Source organism: Saccostrea cucullata, unplaced genomic scaffold, assembly GCF_032062105.1.
Source record: "Saccostrea cucullata isolate Sc308-1 unplaced genomic scaffold, CSIRO_AGI_Scuc_v1 ctg1784, whole genome shotgun sequence".
NCBI lineage: Eukaryota > Metazoa > Mollusca > Bivalvia > Ostreida > Ostreidae > Saccostrea > Saccostrea cuccullata.
In genome coordinates this window covers 44,161-66,644 of record NW_026937916.1, presented here as the reverse complement: position 1 = coordinate 66,644, position 22,484 = coordinate 44,161, and the positions used below count along the sequence as shown (strand labels likewise).

The 22,484-nt window shown below is 32.5% G+C and overlaps 1 protein-coding gene across 1 annotated transcript; it reads left to right on the top strand.

Moving 5' to 3' along the window:
- Positions 1–3,676: 3,676 nt before the first annotated feature.
- On the top strand, positions 3,677–22,035 carry LOC134249064 (uncharacterized). Its single transcript, XM_062731423.1, has 18 exons — positions 3,677–3,965; positions 6,752–6,949; positions 7,609–7,712; positions 7,886–8,015; positions 8,864–9,001; positions 9,089–9,177; positions 9,713–9,830; positions 9,913–10,094; positions 10,681–10,765; positions 10,984–11,099; positions 12,053–12,182; positions 13,355–13,530; positions 15,993–16,074; positions 18,221–18,382; positions 19,192–19,305; positions 21,187–21,273; positions 21,362–21,443; positions 21,552–22,035. Exons 1-18 carry the CDS (start codon positions 3,911–3,913, stop codon positions 22,033–22,035), a joined length of 2,532 nt encoding a protein of 843 aa, XP_062587407.1. The 5' UTR covers positions 3,677–3,910.
- Positions 22,036–22,484: the final 449 nt, after the last annotated feature.

Sequence of the window (22,484 nt, the reverse complement as noted above, 5' to 3'; positions counted from 1 at the left end):
GCGAGCTTTCAGGCAGAGTTTAGTTCGTGCACCTTACATGTATGTATGTCTGTTGTGTGTTGTCTGTAAGTTTTGTTTTACTTTTGTAATATTTCATGACACACGCAGCGAAATCAAACAATCTTGATGTGATGCATTCTAAAATTAAGGGAATCAATTTTACAGAAGGGAGCATAGAGGTCAGTTAATAACACATGAAAAGAGAGTGAATAAACTCTGGAAAAAATGACAAAAAAGGATGACCTATGCCATAGTGAAATGTGTTTATCTTCTACCTGATGAACCCCGGGGATCCGGGTTAGAATAGGTCCTCAGTACCCCCTTGCTTGTCGTAAAAGGCGACTAAATGGGGCGGTCCTTCGGATGAGACCGCATAAACCGAGGCCCCGTTTCACAGCAGGTGTGGCACGATAAAGATCCCTCCATGCTCAAAGGCCGTAAATGCCGAGCATAGGCCTAAATTTGCAGCCCTTCACCGGCAATGGTGACGTCTCCATATCAGTGAAATATTCTGGAGAGGGACGTTAAACAGTATACAATCAATCAATCTACCTGATGAAGAAGAGGATATTTACGACTGCTGACGCGAATATTACATCGTCAGATTGATATAATGATGCATTTATATACACCCCGCTTGAAAAGTGGGAGGGTATATAGTGATAGGAATTTCTGTCCGTTTGTCTGTACGTTCGTCTGTTACGCTTTGGGGTACTCATCTCTTATCCGGAACTTCTCTTATATCGCTCATTGAAATTAGATGGAACTTTTACAGAATCTTTCTTACATAGTGCCATTGTGCACCTCCTATTTTACGTTTTGAGCGGGCACATATTTTAGGTTTCCCAGAGCAAAGCATGGGCATGGCTATTTTTTTTCTATAATAATGAAGGGTATCCATCTCTTATCTGCAACTCCTCATATACCATTAAATAAAATTTAATGACACTTTCACAGATTCTTGATTACATAATGACATTGTACACCTACTATGTCAATTTTGGATCTGACAGTTATTTTGGGTCTCCCAGTGCAAAACATGGACTTTGCCATGATAGCCATGCCATGCTATGATGGGAGGCGGGGATATCATTTAGTGAGCTCATTACTCAAAGTACCTCTTGTTTTTTAATTTAAAACAAGTATTGTCATATTTGTTAAGTTCCTAAAAATTTGATTTTTTAAGTAATATAATATTTTGTTTTCTTTAAAACTTTTCATTCTGATTAATAGAAATGAAAAAAAATTAATCAGGATTTATTAAAAAAAAAAACTTAAACATGAGATGACGGACAAAACACTAGTCTTGCTATGGTTTTCAAATCGACATTAATTTAGATACATGTTTATCGAAGATGCAATCTGAAGTCCATTTATATTTTGACTTAATCACAGTGAACCTAATATTCAAGATATCACAGAGTCTGATAATCTTTTTCCGATATGTTAGTTTTACCGTTTAATTTCATATTTGAACAATTCATTAGAAACTGACGTTAATTATGTTCTATTCTACCACGATTATTGCCGAGATCAAAGAAATACCGCAGACATTATTCTCCAATAAATCACGAACGTCATCAAAAAATTATCAGATCAAAAACAAAAATCAAACCTGAACAATTCAAATGCATGTTTGGCTGTAGAATGAAATATAGTGTACTTGTTTAAACCACATCAATATGTCGTCTTTTGCAGTATATTAAACACTGTAAATTGCATAAAGTTGCTGATGAATGTATGTTTTTATAGCTAAGCGGGGCTATTCCAAGGACATCCCTACACATTTAAACAACGTGATTTTAGTCCCAATAGAGCAGTAAAACAGGAACATGATTTTGTTATTGTATATTCATTAAAACTAATCAATACATATTACGAACAAATTTGTAACTTAAAAAGGCTATTTTTAATACAACGAAAGCTCAAATCGTCTGCATTCCATTTACAGGTAAGCAAACAAATTTTCCCTCTGGTGTTAAATGGAATAGCGTAATCGAGGAACAATGACCTAATTCGTTTCTCTATAGAGGAAACAATCAGCTGTATTTTAGCGATTTTAGTACACATGGTAGAATAGAAACAAAGTCCTTGTTGTCGTGAATGATGCAGGATAACCTCCTCGGTCTCGAAATGTTGTTTGAAATATAAAAGTCTCGGCTAACAACCCGGCTTTTATCTTTCAAACAACATTTTTCGACCTCGGAGGTTATCCTGCAACATTCACGAAAACGCGGACTTTATTTCTTAAACAACAGAACTGTAATAATTGTAGTAACTTCTGTACCGTCAATTTCCCTTAGTTTTACATGTGTAGCAATACGCCCTTATCACTTTTAGGACGAGTTTTATGTCTCCCAGTTTATTAAAAAAAACGCAAGAGCATCCGCTACACATGAAAAATTTCTAAAACAATATAAGATATTGATACGAAATTTGATGAAACAATGATATCACAATCTCATTTGAAATCAACATTTTACAAGTTCTTTGCATATGTTTGATTTAATTACCTTATCAGCAATTACAATCTATCATTAAGTAGGGTGCTGACTGACGTTTTTCATACATATTGTTAGATCAATTTTACGTACTGAATTCTCTACGCATTTTCCCGTTTTCCCAAGGAACACATACCTGGAGAGACCGGTTTAAAGGTGATGCTTATTCTTCTATGTCATATGATAACCACATGTTTCCAGCGCCCAATTTGAATATATTTTATGACTTTAAAGCTTGAGTTCTGTTCTTTATCTCCATATTTCTCCTTAACCATATAAGAATATGCATGTGTACTTTTTGTGATAACGAAATTTTACCGTAAATTATTTTGAGCTAGATACTCGTGGATAAACATGCAGTGCACAGTGTATGTTAATTGTTAAATCGTGCATACTTCAATTGCTTTGGATTTCAAGTTACAATTTTTTTGTCTTCATTTTTTTGCATGAGTCTAACTCTCAGGTTAGAATAACTTCAAAGTTGGCTTCTACAAACAAAAATTTGCGTCTAATGGAATCTTTAGGTCAACATCTAGTAAATGAAAGATGCCTACAGATTTATCAACTGTGAGAAATAAATTGCTTTATCTTTAGCTTGGTCAAATAAGATGAAAAATCGTATGTTAAACTGTCATTTCCAATGAAAAATTAAGAAAAGCACTGTCATTATATGGTTTTTTCCATATCAGACAAAGAAATTGTATCCAGATTGTCTACAGTCTTTCAGAAAACGGTTATTTGTATGTTTATGGGGTCTTCTTTAAAATAAAGTCAAATTCAATATAGGAATCATGACTACTTTTCGTGTAATTTTAGATTGAATTCAATGAAAATACTTTATTTTCTACATAATTCTATCAGAGCCGTAAAGTACAGGAAAAAGAAAGTTGAAAGCGATTATCACAGCACAATGGATCTAGCACTTAGAAGTTAGTCTAAAAACATTTACTAGATCTTGACCTTAATATGTGTTTCAATGTGAACGATTCTGTCATAAAGGCTTCTTGAATATGAAAATTTAATAACGTATTTAGCAATATATCAAAACAGGATCCGGGAAAAAAAAATCGCGCTATAACGGAAGGATATTCTTAAAACTTCAAGGTCTATCTTTATACAATGATTACAACCCCAGTTATGTACTTTTAAACAAAACTTCCTTGTCAAAGTGGGAATAATACACTACAATTCTGTCTTTTAACCATGTGTTCTCTTCGCGTGGAGAAGATGAAATAAGAATAAGAAGAATTAGGATTTAATGAGGAAAAGTTCACAAAAGGAAAACTTACAGGATAACCGACTCGTTGTGAGGAGGTGCTAAATCTGTACTTGTCTTGAGAAGAGTCATTCGTGCTTACAACAAAATCTTATGACTCTGTACTTCAACCTAAAAAGATATTCATCGAAACATGTTTTGTGCACTGTTGATAATATTCCTTTTTGAAGAAATCATAAGTTCGGAAGGTACGTTATTTACCTATCCCCGGTTTCTTGTGTGCATACGAAGATGAATAAGAATGCATTAATAGTATACATGTAGTTTAAATATGAAGAAGGTACAGTTTGAGCTTTATTATGCCATAAATATTTAACGTTCTTGAAAAGTTATGAAATTGGCTTGAACAATAGTTGAGTAGATGAATATGATAAATCTTTAAAGAATATGGCATTAAGGAGGACTTTTCTGGAAATATGATGTCATTAATTTGGTAAATTTCTAAGTTTAATGCAAAAAAAAGCCTCAAAATGAGTCCTTTCCGTGCTAATTTTCCTTTAGAAAATAGTGTCTGCCACCGTCGCCCACTTTAATTTTTGGATATATTATGTAAAATACTATGAAAAATCACATATCTCAAAATCTTTCTAGGCGACGGTGGCAGAGTATGTTTTCAGAATGAAAATTCCACTGAAAATTGATGTCTTCTGCAACTTTTTAAGAAAATACTGGAAAGTGCACAAGTTAATGACGGCACAATTAGCATTTAGGATGTCATATGAGAAAAACAATTTATGTATTCTTACTGCACGGAATTCCTATGATTCAGAAAGAATGAATTTTGATTTCTTATTTCAGTTTCATATTTTAGAAAAATATAGGGCTTAATTTGTATTGAAACTGTACCCTGTTCTTTCCATTGATATTAATAGTGTTTGTGAAACACTGATACCGCCGTATGGCAACAAAGCGAAGGTTAAATTTTCTCAAATGCAAATGACATTGATACAAAATGTGGGAACTTCTCACTAGAAATACAAATGTGAAATATAAAACCCTAGTATCACCTGCTCAAAAGTTACGGCTGAGGTTGACTTTTTGAAAGGTATGTCAAACTCTGGGGTCAAGGTCAAAGGATCAAGGTTGTTGGTTTATAAAGAAAGGCCTTGTCACAAAGATCACATATTGGAAGTATGACAACACTAGACCTACCGGTTCAAAACTTACTGCCAAAATTTAATCTTTTTTGAAAGTAGGTCAAACTCGAGGTCAAGGTCAAAGGGTCAACGTTGTTGGCATCCTATGAAAGGACTTGTCACAAGGATAACATATGTGAAGTTTGAAAGCCCTAGTCCTTACCGTTCAAAATTTATAGCCAAGGTTAATGTACTTTGAAGATATATCAAACTCAGGGGTCAAGGTCAAAGGTCAAAGTTGCTGGTTTCTACAGAAAGGCCTTGTCACAAAGATTACATATAAGAAGTATGAAAGCCCAAGCCCTAACCGTTGAAAAGTTATTGCCAAGGTTAATTTTTTAAAAGTAAATCAAACTCCAAGGACAAGAACGAAGTGTCAGTTGTCGAGTAGTTGTTGATGTCCAATGAAAGGTCTTGTCACAAGGATTACTTATGTGAAGTATTAAAGCCCTAGCCCTTACCGTTCAAAAGTAAATGCCAAAGATAAAGTTTTATAAAAAGTAGGTCAATCTTCAAGGTCAAGGTTGAAAAGTCAAAGTCGTTGGTATCCAATGAAAGGTCACAAAGAATATATATATATATATATATATACAATGTATGTATGAAAGTCTTATCACCAACTGTTCATAAGTTATGGCCAAAGTAAAAGTTTAGTATTTTTGGGTAAAAGTGTGTCAAACTCAAAGGTCAAGGTCAGGAGGTCAAGTTTGGTTGTACAGATAGAAAGGACTTGTTACAAGAAATACAACCGTGAAATATAAAATCCATAGTACAACTCAGTTAAAAGTTATGGCCAAGGTTGAAGTTTTTGCGGACAAGCAGACAGACAGACAGACAGACGGACGAACAGGGCAAAAACTATATACTTTTATGGGGGCATAAACAGTTCCTTTGATGGAGGAAAATCAAATATCATAATAACAGATTTGAACAATCAAAACTTGAAAACACCTTTTTTTTTCTAAATAAACAAAACAAGTCAGAAACGACAAATTTTTTCATTATGTTGTTTGTCAGTCAAATAAAATGATTATCAAAGCACCAATAGATTTTATATTTTCGTATAGAAAAATAAAAAAATATACACTCTTAAAGTTAACTATAGGGGTCATAAGAAAATTAATGGGTCTTCATTGTTGGTATACAGAAAGTAAAAGTCAGGGAGAAAATTATTTACAGGTTATTTTTTTGTAACTAGGTAGAAGATCTTTCCTTGTTTCCTCTCACAAAGTAATGTTTAATTCCTGAAAACCTTATCTTTATGTAACAAATGATACAAAGTTCCATTTTCCAATAATATGTGAAAACTGTTTAATTTCTCAATAGAAAAAACCCTGTTATTATAAAATTATTATATTTACATTTCTTAATGTCTTTGTCTGATAAAACTACAAAAAAAACAATAGCTTTATAACCTCATAAAGTGATTTGCTCAGCACGACACAAAACTGCATGCTTTCTTGCTACATGCGTTGCTTAATAATACACCATGCTGATATTTCTCATCATTTTATAAAGCTTCATTCATTGATTCAAAGGTCACATAAAACTTAAAATATAAGGAAAACTCTCTTGATTTTTTGTTTTATGATGATCAATCAATTGCTCGCACCATAAAGACAAACAACAGACAGTTAATTTTTCCTTTTATAAATATACTTCAAAACATATTTGTCCCTTTCTTTAAATTCGTTATACTCTGACTAAACAGAAGACACCGCTAAGTCATAGTGTAAAAAAGTGTGAAATGAAGTTACAATGACAATAAAAATGTATACGTTCATTCAATGTATACATCTCAAAATATTATAACCTAAATAAGATTATTGAAGTTTCAGAAATAGAATACGTATATGTTGACAAGAATATGAGCTGGATTGAAGCTAGAAACTTCTGCAAAGAGGAGTTTGGAGCACGTTTGTCGACATTAGATCAAACGAATGTTGGAGCCTTTCAGCAATCATGTTTAAGTGGTGATTTTCAAGATATGTGGACGAATACCTTCATTTCCTCTACACCATATTTGACTGTTGTTGGTATGATATTTTTTTTATAATTCAAAAAGGTTTATATTTTAACTTAAATTATAAAATTATTGTTTCTTTATTTTCATTTGTATATTTGTATTTCCCTATAAAGATTAGAAGGTCTGAGTTTCAGGTTTAAGCATAAGCAATAAGAATGTAAGGCTAAGTCTTTGTATGCAAAACACATTAAGGGCTCGCTTGCCTGGTTCCATTTAGTTATTAGTGTGTGAAATTATATTTCATATTATGGTGTTCAAAAGACACAAATGATACAGTGATATGATTCATCATGATTGCTACATTTTTATTCACTTATTTTCGACGAAAGAGCTAAAAGATTTTGAGGGTTCCATCTTTCAATAAGCAAAGGAATATGTGATAAATTTGGATTTACCTCCACCCAGCAAATTCAGATTTACGACTTGATGGTACTGCAAATTTTTCTTTAGATATCTAGAACATAAAAAATAATGTTTAATTAGATGTTATGTCAAGACATTTAAGAAAAAGGACATTGATTTTTCTTAGATATACCTAAGTGCATTCTACATTATTTTAAGGGCATTGCCAGAAGAGAAAAGAATATAAAATATGAGACTTTATTTAATTTAAACATTTATCGTTTTAATTATGTTTTGAACTGTCATTCAAATTTGCTCTATTGTTAGGATGCTTTTACATACCAGACAACAAGACTTTCCATAATTTAAGTAGTCTTTCCATATACGAGTGCCAATTTCTGTGCAGTAATTATTCTAGATTTGCAATAAAGGTAAGCATGAGGAAAACACACATAGATATAGATAAAAAGCAATCAGTTCAGTGTAAATCACTAAGTATTCCAAAGAACATTTATTTCTGTGAATCTTCTCTCTAATGAAATTGGTGGATAAAAGTTTTGAAATGATGAACTGGTTAAAAAATCATTTCTATATACAACTTCAGTTAAACAAATGCCTATGCTTAGAAAGAAATGAAATATTTGGAAAACAGAAACGTGCAAGTATGTGTAATATATTCTGTGATGAAGAAACATTTTGTGGAGGCATTGATAACTGGAACATATACGATGTCGGTTTGTATTTTATATAAACAGTTGGATGTTTTCTTATAAATATATTGTGCAACGCTATCACAATCCTTCCAAGACTGTATACTGAAAATGTAAATACTCTTCAACTTCTGTAAATTACAAATATGTGTTTTGAGGTTCTGATTTCTTTTATTATTTGTTTCTGTATAACTGATTAAAAAGAATTAGTTTTAATGTCTATGAAATATACATTGTGATAAATGCCAAACTTTTAAAAGCAGAGGCCTGTTCAACAGAGCGAGCGCTTGCAAACATTTCTGTTGGAGGTATAAGGCATTTTACCGAGCGCTTGCGAACGTTCGCTCTGTTGAACAGGCTTCAGGACTCTCTAAATTAAGTTATGATTCAATTTCTTGCTTTTACTGTCTCCCTTCCTCCAGTCACACTTACTCCTTTGTAACAATTTAAGCAGTAACCATTTCTTCTTTTGAATATGATAAGTTGTATTCCGCAGGTGTGTAATACGGTTTTAGAATTTTCATTTTAAAAATGTTCATGGGATAAACTAATTCAATGAAAAAATGCAAATTTATTTCCATACACTGTGTTTCTTTCTATTAAGAAGTTCGTCTTTCAAACGAAAATTTGTGTCTCTATAGCATATCTTATAATAGAAAATAATATCAATTTATGTTTATGTAGAATTTATTCAATTTTTTACTTGATTAAAGCTTCATGTTTTCCCTTTTGAGGGTAAAAATCAACCTATCTCATGAGCAAGTATTTGTTAAACTTACTAGAAAATATTAAAACTAACTTAAGTTTTTTGGAAATAAAAGACATATTGATTAATAAACTTGATGTTTCCAGCTTTTAAATTTGCATTGCAGCGGAGGACGAACCAGTTCAAATAAATGAGCCATTAAAATCACAGAAAATGTCTTGCCTAACCCATCAGTGTGTAAACAATCGTAACCTATTCAGGGAAAGGAATTGCTTCAACGCCAACGTCTCTGAAGTTTCATGCGGTAGGATAAATCATGTTTTTATAAGCAACACACAGGAACGATTATATAATTATACAATAAGACATATAGGTATAATGTTTCTTTTAGTTGGTTTCTCCTCTTGTACGTTTGAGCCTGGGGAACCTTGTTTTCTGATTCAGGACAAAGGAAACACTGTTGACTGGATTGTGAAAACAGTTTAGTATATTTACTGAGTGTTTATTAAAAGCAATTCAGGGATATCAAAAGCCTGCATGTCAATTTTTGGAAGGTACTGTAAATGTATTACTTTTGGCCAAATTAATTTTTTAGCAAGTTAGCATAAATTTGACTAAGCACTATCTGATAATGCTAGATTTAAACGTGTAAAATACAAGATACTTAGCGATCTTCTTCCGCCAAAATCGCCTATTTAGAAAAACCGCCAAATGTAGTACGTTTAAAGTTTATTCAGAACATTCATTGTGTATTCTCCATTGTTTAGAATGCTTGGGTGTAATTATTGATGTTTTCATTGTATAAAGAGACTAACGAATTGTCCACAAAATTAAAAACATATAATTATTAATCTTAAAATATATCGACCTCATATTTTTTCTTTAAAGCACAAAAATGTGACCCCTCGAAAGTAAATGATTTGACAGTATGTGACTTGTATGCTGCTCACATGCCTTACTTAAAACGGTTGATATTGTCTATACAAATTAATTAAACTTAACCTTTTTTTATCAGAGTATCAAAAATAGTCGCCCAGATAAAGCCTATGATGGAGCATATTTTGCATACATAGAAGACAGTGGTTTTACCTTAAATCAAGAGACCCGTCTCATTTCTTCCATTTTTACTTCAGGTATGGAATTAATTGATCTCTCATTTGGAATAGAAATGTATAATATCTGGAACACTATAGGATATTTTTGAATTTCTTTTAGATTATAATTGGTGTTTACGTTTCCGATACTTCATCATAAGTGATAATTCCATAGCAGTTGCATTAAAAGTTGTTATCCGCAAGATTGCCAAAATGTCTCTCAGCGATCAGTTTACATTAGCTCAAACAGAAGAAGAATGGAGATATCATGAATTTGACATAAGAATGGATGAAGACTTTACAGTATGTACTCTACTACATTTTAAAGTATGTTAATTCAATGTAATATGAATAAAACTATACAGAATTTTTTCCACAAATCAGATAAGTACATACTATGAAGTGTCAAGCAAAAGGTCTAACTTCAAATGCAAGATTTATTGAAAACATCTTTTCGCAGCAAAATTGGTGCTTTTGTTTAATTCTTTGCATAATTTTTAAGAAAAACAATTCGTGTAATTACATTTTGCAGTGGTTAGAACAATAGTCTTGTTTTATTCTAAATTCGTTGAGTATGGGCGTTTTATCTCTACGCCGTAGGTTCTATACTTCTTCTCCGGGAAGTGGATACCTACCCTTTAGTTAATTGAGACAATTTTGACCTAGTTCCTAAGTCATAGTAGACATTGACCACTCCTGAGTCCAAACAATAGTAAAATATTCCCTTAAGCACGGCAATAAAGAACGATCAAACCAACACAACAAGCAATGAAGATACTTTTTCGTAAACATCGTGAGCATCGGACAATCGAGTTTTTATGCCATTTTAGAGTTTTTTTTTCTCGGTCTTTTGAAATTTTTCCATTGTAAAAATTTTTATTACAAACAGATTTTCTTTGAGACCCAAAAAAAAGAGATGAAAAAGAATTCCACTATAGCTATAGATGATGTGACGATGATACAGGGGAATTGCAGTAAGATGCTTTTTTTTAAATTTCTGCAGGATTGTGTACTCAGGATGTCTAACACATAATTCTAAATCTTTGCCCTAGTTTGTGTATTAAGTTTTGGAAGATAAATTAATTATTTTGATTTCGGTCAACTATTTTACGTCGGCTATCTACTCTCCATCATTTTCTCCTCTTTCTCCATCTCTCTTTTTATTGTATAATGTGTACATTTTTTTTTACAGATGGACTACTCACTAAACTGCTATACATGAAAGGGAATATGCAATGTACTTTTGAAGGAAATAGAGATACCTGTTTTGTTCAGGATGAATCTAATGACTTTGACTGGAAAATTCAAGTATATGCTCCAAAATATATTTTGAAAAGATCGACTTTATGTAAAAAATATCGTACAAAGTGGTTATTATTACCATTATTTATTAATTTATGTAAATATCATAAATTGACGTGATCTTATTTCAGTTAAGGAATTTTTATTTCAGTGGTTGATCTGGGAGAAAAAACAATAAAAAACTTTTAAGAGGGCCTTAAACACAGAAAAACTAAAAAATGTTAAATTTTTGGCCTAAGTTAATTCCTTACACAGCTCTACCCGATTTTCTGTTACAACATAACCGTACACCTAAAATTGACTGGTGAATAATTCTTTATTTCAATGGTCTTGCGTCTTCACAAAAGACCTTATTATGATTCTACTGTTTCTTATTACCCAAGAAATTTGTGAAAGATTTTCTTTCAAAAAAAATTTTTGTTTTTAGATGAAAATTTTAGGAATTATGTGTTATCAATTTCATATGAACTGGAAACCTGTAAATGATGAACATGACCTTATAATATGCAGAATTACCATGACCTTTTCCTGCGTCTTCAATACTGTTAATCAATTTTTCTTCAAGAGAACTTTATTTTCGCGTAATTACGCGAGTCTTTCTGCTAATAATTTTTCCCATATATTTTTTTTTTATATTACTCTTCTATACAACAGAAACCACAGCTCGCGAAAATTGTGTCTCGGTAATAAATACCAAATTGTGAAGTTGCGAAAATAAGGTGTCGCAAAATAATAATAAATTAAAAGTGATCTACAGTACTTCCAATCGCTACCAGGGGCGGATGTTAAAAAGTATAATTTTTCTACTTTCTTGCTTTGAAAAATTACAAAAAACTAGAGTTTTAATTTATTAATTAAACAAAATTATACATTTTCGAAGACCTCTTATTAGTCGCAATGAGATTACATCTAGTTTATTATTATTTTAACATGAACAAATTAAGTTTAATTTTGAGCAGGCAGGAAAAAAAAGGTCAGGAAATACTGGACCTGTAAGAAGCACTGAGGGGAAGTACTATATGTATATAAAAGCATCGGATAAAGAAACTGGAAAGAGAGCTGTGTTAATTTCAAAGTTTGAACTAAATGGTATGTGATGTGACAAATTGCACTTTTTTAATAAGACAGATTATAAAATGTTTTGTCCAATTTATGGAATATTAGTATTCTTTCCTAATGTGACTTTTGTAAATGACCTAGTTCATGGTCTTTCGTGAGGGGGTTATGATGTTTTAGTGACTACGATATATTGTTTATGTTGTACAGTGACCAAGTTATGTTCCCCTGTGACTGCGTTAATTAAGTTGCTTAGTTAATAGGTTTAGAGACTTGGTCATGTTTTACAGTGTTTGCGCTGTAATGTTTGGTGACTGGTTTATTCTCTCTTAATTAAGATGATTTTTTGTAGACTGAAATTTGTTTCTTAATGATAGGTTACATGTATGTTGTTTTACTATTTTACTATGGCTGGATTAAGATGAACAGTGAAAATATATTTAGGGGCTGGTTTATTATTTTTTTACGAACTGAATCATGTTTTTCAGTGATTGGGTTATGATTTTCACTGACAGGGTTATTTAGTTCAATTTTTATTATACTTGCTTCGTTATCTGTTTTAGATTATTTTAATGGGGTCCTATATTACTTCTTAATGAATTCATATGTTTCCATTGATCAATACATATTTCTCAGTGACTAGATTATGTTTCACAGTGGTTAGATAAAATTACGAGATTATTTCCCCTTCACATTCTACCTTCCGTTATTTCCTGACCGGTCAGCAGGGGATGCTTACTCCTCCATGGCACCTGATCCCACCTCTGATGTTTCGGAAGTCCATGTTTGCTCTGCTCTTATTTTGTATTGTTTTATGGACTTTGAGTACTCTTCGTTATCTCCATATCCTTCATCCACAGGGATGAGAATTTCGTATAGCTCCTCATGGTTAATAATGTATCATCATAATATCTTTCATTTTTTCAGTTTTTGATGAAGTTTACGATATCTTACAGAAATGAGAATAAAATATGATTAATTTGAGGATCATGTTTTCTTAGTTGTATAGTACATTGTAACTGATACCTACTGCACTGAGTTCAACTCGGAATACTAGTAATTATTTCTTAAACCGCTTTTTTTGAGAATTTGTGAAATATTTCATTAGAAAGATTTTCTTTTTCACAAATATACAGTGTATAACAAGAAAAGCCAAAAGCCTTTTTCAAGGATATGTATTGTGATTATTTTCTTTCATTTTTCAGGTGTCTCTATTAACATAAGCATGCAGTATAACATGTATGGTGGAAACGTAGGACGTCTAAGGTTGTACCTAAAAAACGACAATAAAACAGAGATTACATTACTTGATTTAAGTGGCGATCAAGGCAATTCATGGAAAAATTATACAAACATCACAGAAGTAACAACAAAATCAAAGGTTTTACAGAAAAAAATTCTTTTAATTTATATTTACTTGTATTTAAGGATCTAGAACATTTTTAGAGTTACATGTGTATAATACATGTATATGTGAGATATATCCTTTACAGCAATTAGTGTTTGTTAGAATTTAATTGAAAAATAAAAGTAAGTCTTAATTACTACAGAATTTAGAGTGTCTAACAAAATGTTTTTATGTAAATTGTATATTACAAATATGGAGTGCCTAACAAAATTTTTGAATGTGAATTATCTAACTGCAGTTTATAAGAATTATGGACAACCGTTAAATCAGACGTCAGCTTTAGCAAATATCAACGAAACATAAAAAAAATGTTTAAAGATAAATTGATAATTTAATAAAAATAGACAAATACATTATCATTTTTAGGTCACCTGGGTCACTCAGATGACCTACTGCTATCGGTTTTCGTCCGTCGTCGTGCGTCGTCTGTCGTGTGTTAACATTTGAACATTTTCATCTTCTTCTTTAAAACCCAGAACCAATTTCAACCAAATTTGGTATACAGCATCTATGGGTAAAGGAGAACGAAAATTTTGAATTTGATGGTCCTCGCCCCCCTTGGGCCTGAGGGGTGGGGCCAAAATCACTATAATTAATGAAATCTTTAATGATATTCTTCTTTACTTCTTGACATCAAGCAGTCAAACTGTTGGCATGAATACTGTAAATGTATTATATTTAGCGTGTACAATACTTAGCGGAAAATGATTTTAAAACAAGGTTAGCGTAGATTTGATTTAACGCATTTCTTGATGTTCGTATTCATGTATCAATGTTTAAGACATTTAGCGATACACTTGAATTAGCGGAAGTATCTTTCCACCAAAAGCGCTAAAAAGAATACACCGCCAAATGTAATACGTTTACTGTATAATAAGCACTGAGTCCCCTACCAAAATTGTTAATTTTATAGGCTAAGGGTCAGGTGTACTGGTGTTAGATGGGGGGCTCTATTGATTATATTGTGAAAATGCATCAATTCTTTGAAAATCTTCATCTCTGCTCCTGGGTATTAAAGGAACTAACTAACTACATAGTTATGATGAGCAAAGGTTCCTCTACCAAAATTGTGAATTTTATGGCCCCAGGGTCAGGGGTTCTGGTGTTAGGGCCGGGCTCTATTGATTATGTAGTGAAAATGCATTTATTCTTTGAAAATTTTCTTCTCTGCTCCTATGTATTTATTAAAAAAACTATCTACAAAGTTATGATGAGCAAGAATGCCTCTATCAAAATTGTGAATTTTATGGCCCCAGGATCAGGGGTTCTGGTGTTAGGGTTGGGCTCTATTGATTATATATAGTGAAATGCATTAATTTTTTGAAAATCTTCTTCTTTACTTCTGGGTATTGATTTAAATAACTAACTACATAGTTATGCTGAGCAAGAGTGCCTCTACCACAATTATGAATTTTATGGACCCAAGATCAGGAGTTCTGGTGTTAGGGCGGGGCTCTATTGATTATATATACATGTAGTGAAAATGCATTAAGTTTTTGAAAATCTTCTTCTTTGCTTCTGGATATTAATTAAAATGGCTAACTTCATAGTTCTGATGAGCAAGAGTGCCTCTACCAAAATAATGAATTTTATGGCCCCAGGGTTAGGGGTACTGGCCATGGTTTTAGGACGGGGCTCTATAATGATTATGTAGTGAAAATGCATAAGTTCTTTGAAAATCTTCCTCTCTGTTCCTGGGTATTAAATAAACTTACTAACTACATATTTATGATGAGCAAGAGTGCCTCTACCAAAATTGTGAATTTCATGGCCCCAGGATCAGGTGTTCTGGTGTTAGGGTGAGGCTCTATAATGAATATATAGGGAAAATACGTTACATCTTTGAAAATCTTCTCTGCTCCTCGGTAATAAGCAGATGGACTACTTATATAGTTATGATGTGCAAGAGATCTTCTTCCAGAATTGTGAGTTTCAAGGCCCCTGGGTCAGGGATACCACAGAGGGGCTCTACTTATATACTGAAAATGAAATCTGCACCTTGGTATCTATCAAACATTTTTGATGAGCAAGTGTGACTTTTCAAAAATTGTGCAATTATGGACCAGGGGTTCATGTGTGGTAGGGGCAATTCTGATTATAGCTGATTATTACTGATTAGTTTTAAGGCATTTTTTGTTCACCTACCTTGCCTATGGGTATTAAGTTACCAAACTAAGCAATTGCTAAGTGTATAGTTATGATAAGCAATCGTGCCTCTTTCAAAATTGTAATTGCCATAGCATCTAGTTTAAAACATGAACCAAATTCAATCATGTGAAATTTGTTGCAAGATGCTCAGGTGACCTATAAGGCCCATGGGCCTTATGTGTTTCTTCTGATCCCCTGCACGTGGACAGAAAATCATCAAATTAATTTTAATTCATTTTATTCTACGCTCTGTCTGATTATGTCATCTGTTTTTTTTAATTCACCAGGTTTATATAGAAGCAACACGCGGGGAAGCAGCTGAAGGATATATTGCTATCGACGATATACAGTTCAGGATAATTTACAACCGTAAGTGTTTATTGTACATTTGATTATTTAAGGAATGCATTTTATAGCTACCCAAGTTATACTAGTAGCTATTCAATTCATTCCTTATAATTTAATTTTCCATTATTGAAGGAACCGACTGGGGTTTCCAATGCACACTACATCCGCATCATAGTAAAAAGAAGCGTATTTAAGCGTTTTAAAGAAGCTTTTCTCACATTCATAAAATTAATAATTGATAAAATTTAAAAGAATGAAGAAATTACACGTTGAAAAATCTCATTTCAATTTAATTTAACTGATTTTTTAAACGATATTTTTAACTGATTGGTAGATTGATGTCGGAAACTGTGCTCTTGATGTTATGATAAACTGAAGCTCTTAAAAGAGGGGTCATTAAATTGTTATGAAAGTATAAAATACATGTATAAGCTTTTGAAGTTTAAAACATACGAATTTGATATTTTCTCAACCATATGTCATATTTTGTAATACTCCATAAAAACAGGGAAATTTTTATTAATTTTTACAATTGAGATGCCCCTCCGGAGAGAAGACCGTGATTTTTTGTGTCTCTTTAATAAAATGTACAATATAGCATTACTCATCATATATTCATATATTATAAATTGAACGAAAGTCTATTGTAGTATCTGTTCAATTTGCTTTAAAGACTAAAGTGCAAAAAGACACTTTTTAGGTCACCTGAGTCACTCAGATCAGGTGACCTATTGCTAGCCGTTTTGTCCGTCGTCGTGCGTCCTGTGTTAACATTTGAACATTTTTAGCTTTTTCTCTGCAACCACTCAACCAATTCCAACCAATTTTTGCATAAAGCATCTATGGGAACAGTGAAACAAAAAACAATGAATTTCATGGTCCCTGCACCCGTGGGACCTGGGGGTGGGGCCAAAACCACCAAAATTAATGCAATATTTAAAACTTTTCTTTTTTGGACATCAAGCAGTCAAACTGTTGGCGTAATGTAATCAGCATGGAGTCCTCTACCAAAATTGTGAAATTCATGGTCCCGAATTAGAGGTTCTAGAGCAAAGACGGGCCTATATTTTCGTTGAAAATCTTCCTCTCTGCTCCTAGGTCTCAAACAAACAAACTTTAATTTATGTATAGTTATGATGTGGAAGAGTGCCTCTCCTAAAATTGTGAAATTCTGATTTTCATTGCCCTAGGGTCAGGAGATCTAGTGTTATGACGGGGCTCTATTGATTATTTAGTGAACATGCATAAATCTTTCTCTCTGCTCCTGGGTATTAAACAAACTAACTACATACATAATTATGATGAGCAAGGGCCATTCTTCCAGAATTATGTATTTCCATGCCCCAGGATCAGGAGTGCCATAGAGGATTGGTAATGTCTCTAATTATATACTGAAAATGAATTAATGCTTTGAAATTTACTTTCATATTAATCAAACATTTATGATGAACAAGGATGCCTTTTACTAAATTGTGAAATGTGTGGACCAATTAAGGCTCAGGGGTTCCTGTGGGGTGGGACACTGCTGATTATTGCTGATTATTACTGATTAGTAGAAATTCTTTTTTTTTTGTTCCCCTACCCTGTAAATAGGTATTTAGTAACCAAACTAAACATGCTTAATGTATAGTTATGATCAGCTATGGTGCCTCTTTCATAATTGTGAGTGTCAAGGCCTCTGGTTTAAAACATTAACCAAATTCAATTGTTGGAAAGTGTTTGCATGATGCTTCGGTGACCTATAAGGCACATGGGCCCCTTGTCTATATAATCCTAAAGTAAATGTGCCAGTATTTTGAGGCGATCCTTTAAAAATACCTGGACGGTAGATTTACCTTAAACTTCGCATGTACACTGAAGTCAATGTCAGTTACATATGGCATAAAATTAAAGAGTTTCTCTATTGTAATTTTCAAAAAATAAAACCCCACTCGGCTCCCTTAAGTATTGAAATTATTTCGAATTTTCTTTCAAAAACTCTTTCATGTCAAGCTGCAGCTGATTGATACGTTTTTGCCATAAGTCATTGTGACCTAGGCAACGCATGTTATACGACGTAGACAATTTTTTTATCCAATCAAATGGCGCGTTAAAGCAAAACATATATTTTCTAATAATAAAACAGCTCTAAAAGAAAATTTTGAATATATACCCTTTGTAAATGAAGATTCAATTAGGAACTGGAAGAGTGCCAGTCAGAAATGTAGAAGAATAATGGACACATACCCTGTAGCCATACATCAGATAGAAAACAGCACCTGTTGGCTAGACAGTCCAGAGCAATGGATAGGTGTATTCAAAGCAAGGAAAATGTATTCAGGCAAAGACGGTATGTAAAATGTATAGAAAATTAGATTTACTCTTAAATGTGCTCTAACAATTCTACATGGAACAATAAGTTTAATGATTGACTTAATACATATACTTTAAACCATGTTTTAACAGCACACTTTAAACACACAATATTTACAACCACTCAATAGATTCTCCTTACTTTCTTGAGAAAACCATTGCCATTTATCAGTTGATAAACAGTATTAAGCATATCCCATTTACAAATATCTTCGTCAGTGGTTCTCCACTGTGACGTATACTAGATAACCAATGATGAAATATTTTATTTATGTGATTCTACTATAGATAATTAATTTTAAATATATAGATATAACCAATACAATGTCTGTCTTTGTGTGTAAGTATTGGAGTAAATTTTGCAGCTATTGCAAAATAAACCTAATTAATTAAAAAAATAAAAATTTCTTAACCTATTTTCTTTGAAATACCTTATAGCGGGTTATTTTAGCGGGATGCTCATTTTGGCTAATTTTGGCGTTTTGATGGTAGCCCGCTAAAATAGTAAGTTCTTTTCTAAGTGTTTATCTGCAAAGAGCTGAAACTCTGTGTCTGCTGAAATAAATTACGCCAAAATTAATGACATACCTTTGAGCAGGTAAAACGCCAGATTTTACACCCGCCAAGAAAACTCGCTATACGGTATATGGATCATCAGTAAACAAAAAGGAAAACATTACCCTTATTGTATGACACATATATATTTGAGAAAGTATACAAAAAGGAAAACTGTATGGTGGAAAATATGAACAAAATATTCTTTCTCCGTGACTTATCATATATCAGATCGTGGAAGAAATCCTACGTTGGTAGGGCTACTGAGAAGAGCAAACAACATTACTACTACGGTTTGGGAAGATTTAGAACTAAATAATTCAAGACCATTTGCTTGCGAATCAGGTTTGTGTATTAACATATAATGTATTGATATCATTATCATAGTTTAACGTTAGGTCCAGAAATAACAATCTATCTTGATTTAAATACCTGGACATATTTCGTAAATAAATATAATAGGTAAATAAAAACAAATATGAGAATTAAAAAAATATATACCGTATAAGTGGAAATTTTAGCGAGACGCAAATTTAGTGAGTTGTCCTTAAAAACTGTAATTTATATTTAGCGAGATGTTATTTTAGCGATTAAAGAAGCTATTATAAATCAAACGCAATTAACTTTTAGCGATATTCAGTTTTAGCGGAATCGGGATCCTCGCTAATAATGCCAAAAATAAATCATCGCTAAAAATTCTACTTATACGATACATCATACAATAATATTTCTTATATTGTTTTAGATCACCACTGCCAAAGACTCTTTCTGATATTTTTTCGTGACCTTTCTAGAACATTGAATTGTTTTCTTAAAAAAAAAAATTACTTTAATGATATTTCATTACTTTGACACTTTCGTATTTGGTATTGTTTGGTACTTTGATTTAGTATGAAATTGAAATTAAACTTGGATTTTTTTCTTTAGAAAAAAAAAGCAAATTATAGCACGCAAATTATTTAATTCCTGCATCATTGATAAAAATTTTGAAAATTATACATCTATTTGAATAAAGTAACAATGATCTTTGCTAAAAATTTTACAAAAACATAATAGATTGAATCAGAATGATTAAGGGGTTCTTCCTGACAACATTTTTATAGTTTCTGGTACCAAGGTCTTTCATAAACATTTTATTTTGGAATGTGGTTTTTTTGTTTTCTGTTTTTTTTTAAATGGTGTTCCTTTTTTAAGTCGACCTGTTTTTTTTTTCTACGAAGAAAACCTTTTACAGGAGAAAAAGGAAACTCTTACTGTGCATGACCTTTTACTTGATATTTTCTTTTTTTCAATAACACTATTATCTTTTATTTTATGTTGATTCGATTTATCCAGTGAGCTCGAAATAAAAAACCCCACAGAGTTTGCCATATGATTCATAACTGGATGTATCATATAATTTGATTTGAATATTAAATGGGAAACTAAAAACTAAAGAATATGGCGAAAGGGAATGATTTATCAACTGTCAACATCTCTTGTGTATTCAATATCAACAGCGTATGTTGGTTGTGCATATGACTCCTAATCGATTCGATACACAAGAACATGATCAAAACACGATCAAATTATTGATTTTGTAATGTTCGTAATTATTCCTCCTCCTTTCTCTATATATCGAACCCTTCACGGTAGCTCAGTGAGTAGAGCGCCCGCTCCGAGATCGGAAGGACTAAAGTTCGAATCTCGGCGACTGACCTAAGTCGATAAAAAAAATGGGTAGCAATTGTTCCTTCGCCATGCTCTCGAGACTTTGAACTGAAAATGCGGGTCCTTCAGATGAGATCTTAAATCAGAGGCCCGTGCCACAGCGGTCGTTGGCACGATAAAAATCCCTCACTGCTCAATGGCCCTGAGTGCCGAGTAAAGGTCAAAATTTGAAGCCCTTCACGGGTATATGGTGAAGTCTCTATATGAGTGAAAAATTCTCTAATGGGACATAAAATGATATACAATATCTACATATAAAAGGTATTTTTATCATAGATTTTATCTTTTAAAAAAATAGTTTTACTAATATACTCGTATGTCATAGGAAATCAAAATATCTTGCCATTTGGGAAAGATTATATTTCTCGATTTAAAAATAAGCATCTCGTAAAATAGACAAAAACGTTGATCATGACCGGCAATTACTTTGAAAACAAAAAAAATTACAATTTATCACTCATATGAAGAATATGTGATTGTTTTTTTTCTATTTCAATCATGTTTTTACTCTTACAGAAAGATTGAATTCAACCCAAAAATGCAAACCGAATATGAAGAAAGGAAATCTCAATTTCAACAATTCTCTAACTGAGGAATCTATCGGTAACAGATATTATATATCCAAAATTTGATATACAGGATATTGCAAAAACATTAACAAACAAAATTGATTTTCCCCTTACCATTCCAGAAACATTTATGATACCTGTCCTCATTGCTTCTCTATTCCTCATTATTGCAGTCATTGTTGGGATAGCTATTCTTTATAAACGGTAAGCGAGTACATATTCATGCAGTCTAACAGAGGATTCCATTTCAATTGGAAAATATATTATCAAATGAATTTTTAGAGTTTCATAATAGAATATGTACTTTTATAGGAAGAAAAATAGCGAGAAAAATGGAAACATTTCCTCTGTAGAATTATCAACTTTAGCAAACACGAGTCGGCATCAAGAAACATTGTCTACTGGTAAAAACACAATGAGTCCCAAACTTTTGGAAGAAGACTACGACCATCTCCACGACGAAAAGAATACTAGGACGTCACCAGATGGAGTCTATAGTCACATGTTAGACAATCAATACGGTGTACAAGAAAAAGAATTATCCAATGATACGTATGACTATCCCGTAGGCTCGGAAAATGAATATGAAGCATCACAACGTCACAAAATTAACAATATTATGACGTCAACGAAAGATGATCTTTATAACCACATGTTAGACAATCAGTATGGTCAAAAAGAAAATTTATCTCATGATACTTACGACCACGCCATGAGGTTGGAGGGTGAATATGGAGCTCAACGCTGTAATCAGAATTTGAATGATACATCCCAGCAGGCACACAACGTTGTTTAAACGTTGAATATTAGTTGAAGTTGGGTTTAGACGTTGATAAATTTAGATACAATATTGATTCAACGTTGACTTTTCAACATCGAAAATTTAACGTTGAATCAACATTGAATTCAAATTGAGTTGAATTGCCAACATTGATTCAACGTCGGATCTTCGCTGAGTGGGCCAATCCTATTTTTCGCTGATAAATAATTTCAACTATGATAGTGTCGGACTATAACACTGTCGGACCATAACGAGGTCGGACTTAACAAAGTCGCACTACCGTATATCATTACTAACTATTATAACTTACAAGGACGGTAAGTATAGGAATTTTACACCTTCAATGATAATTATGAATTCAGTACGAATCTGCCAAAGTACCAATTAAGAGCATACACAGTAGGACATCAATATTCAAAAAGACAGCATAACACAACCCTCAGGACTCAACACCAAGATTTAAT

What these genes read in the sequence shown, in the direction of transcription:
- LOC134249064 (XM_062731423.1), top strand. Translation starts at nt 3,911, where the DNA reads ATGTTTTGTGCACTGTTGATAATATTCCTTTTTGAAGAAATCATAAGT. An exon ending in CGTCTCTGAAGTTTCATGCG is followed by an intron (nt 9,002 to 9,088) that starts GTAGGATAAATC and finishes TGTTTCTTTTAG; the next exon opens with TTGGTTTCTCCTCTTGTACG. An exon ending in ACCATTTGCTTGCGAATCAG is followed by an intron (nt 19,306 to 21,186) that starts GTTTGTGTATTA and finishes TTACTCTTACAG; the next exon opens with AAAGATTGAATTCAACCCAA.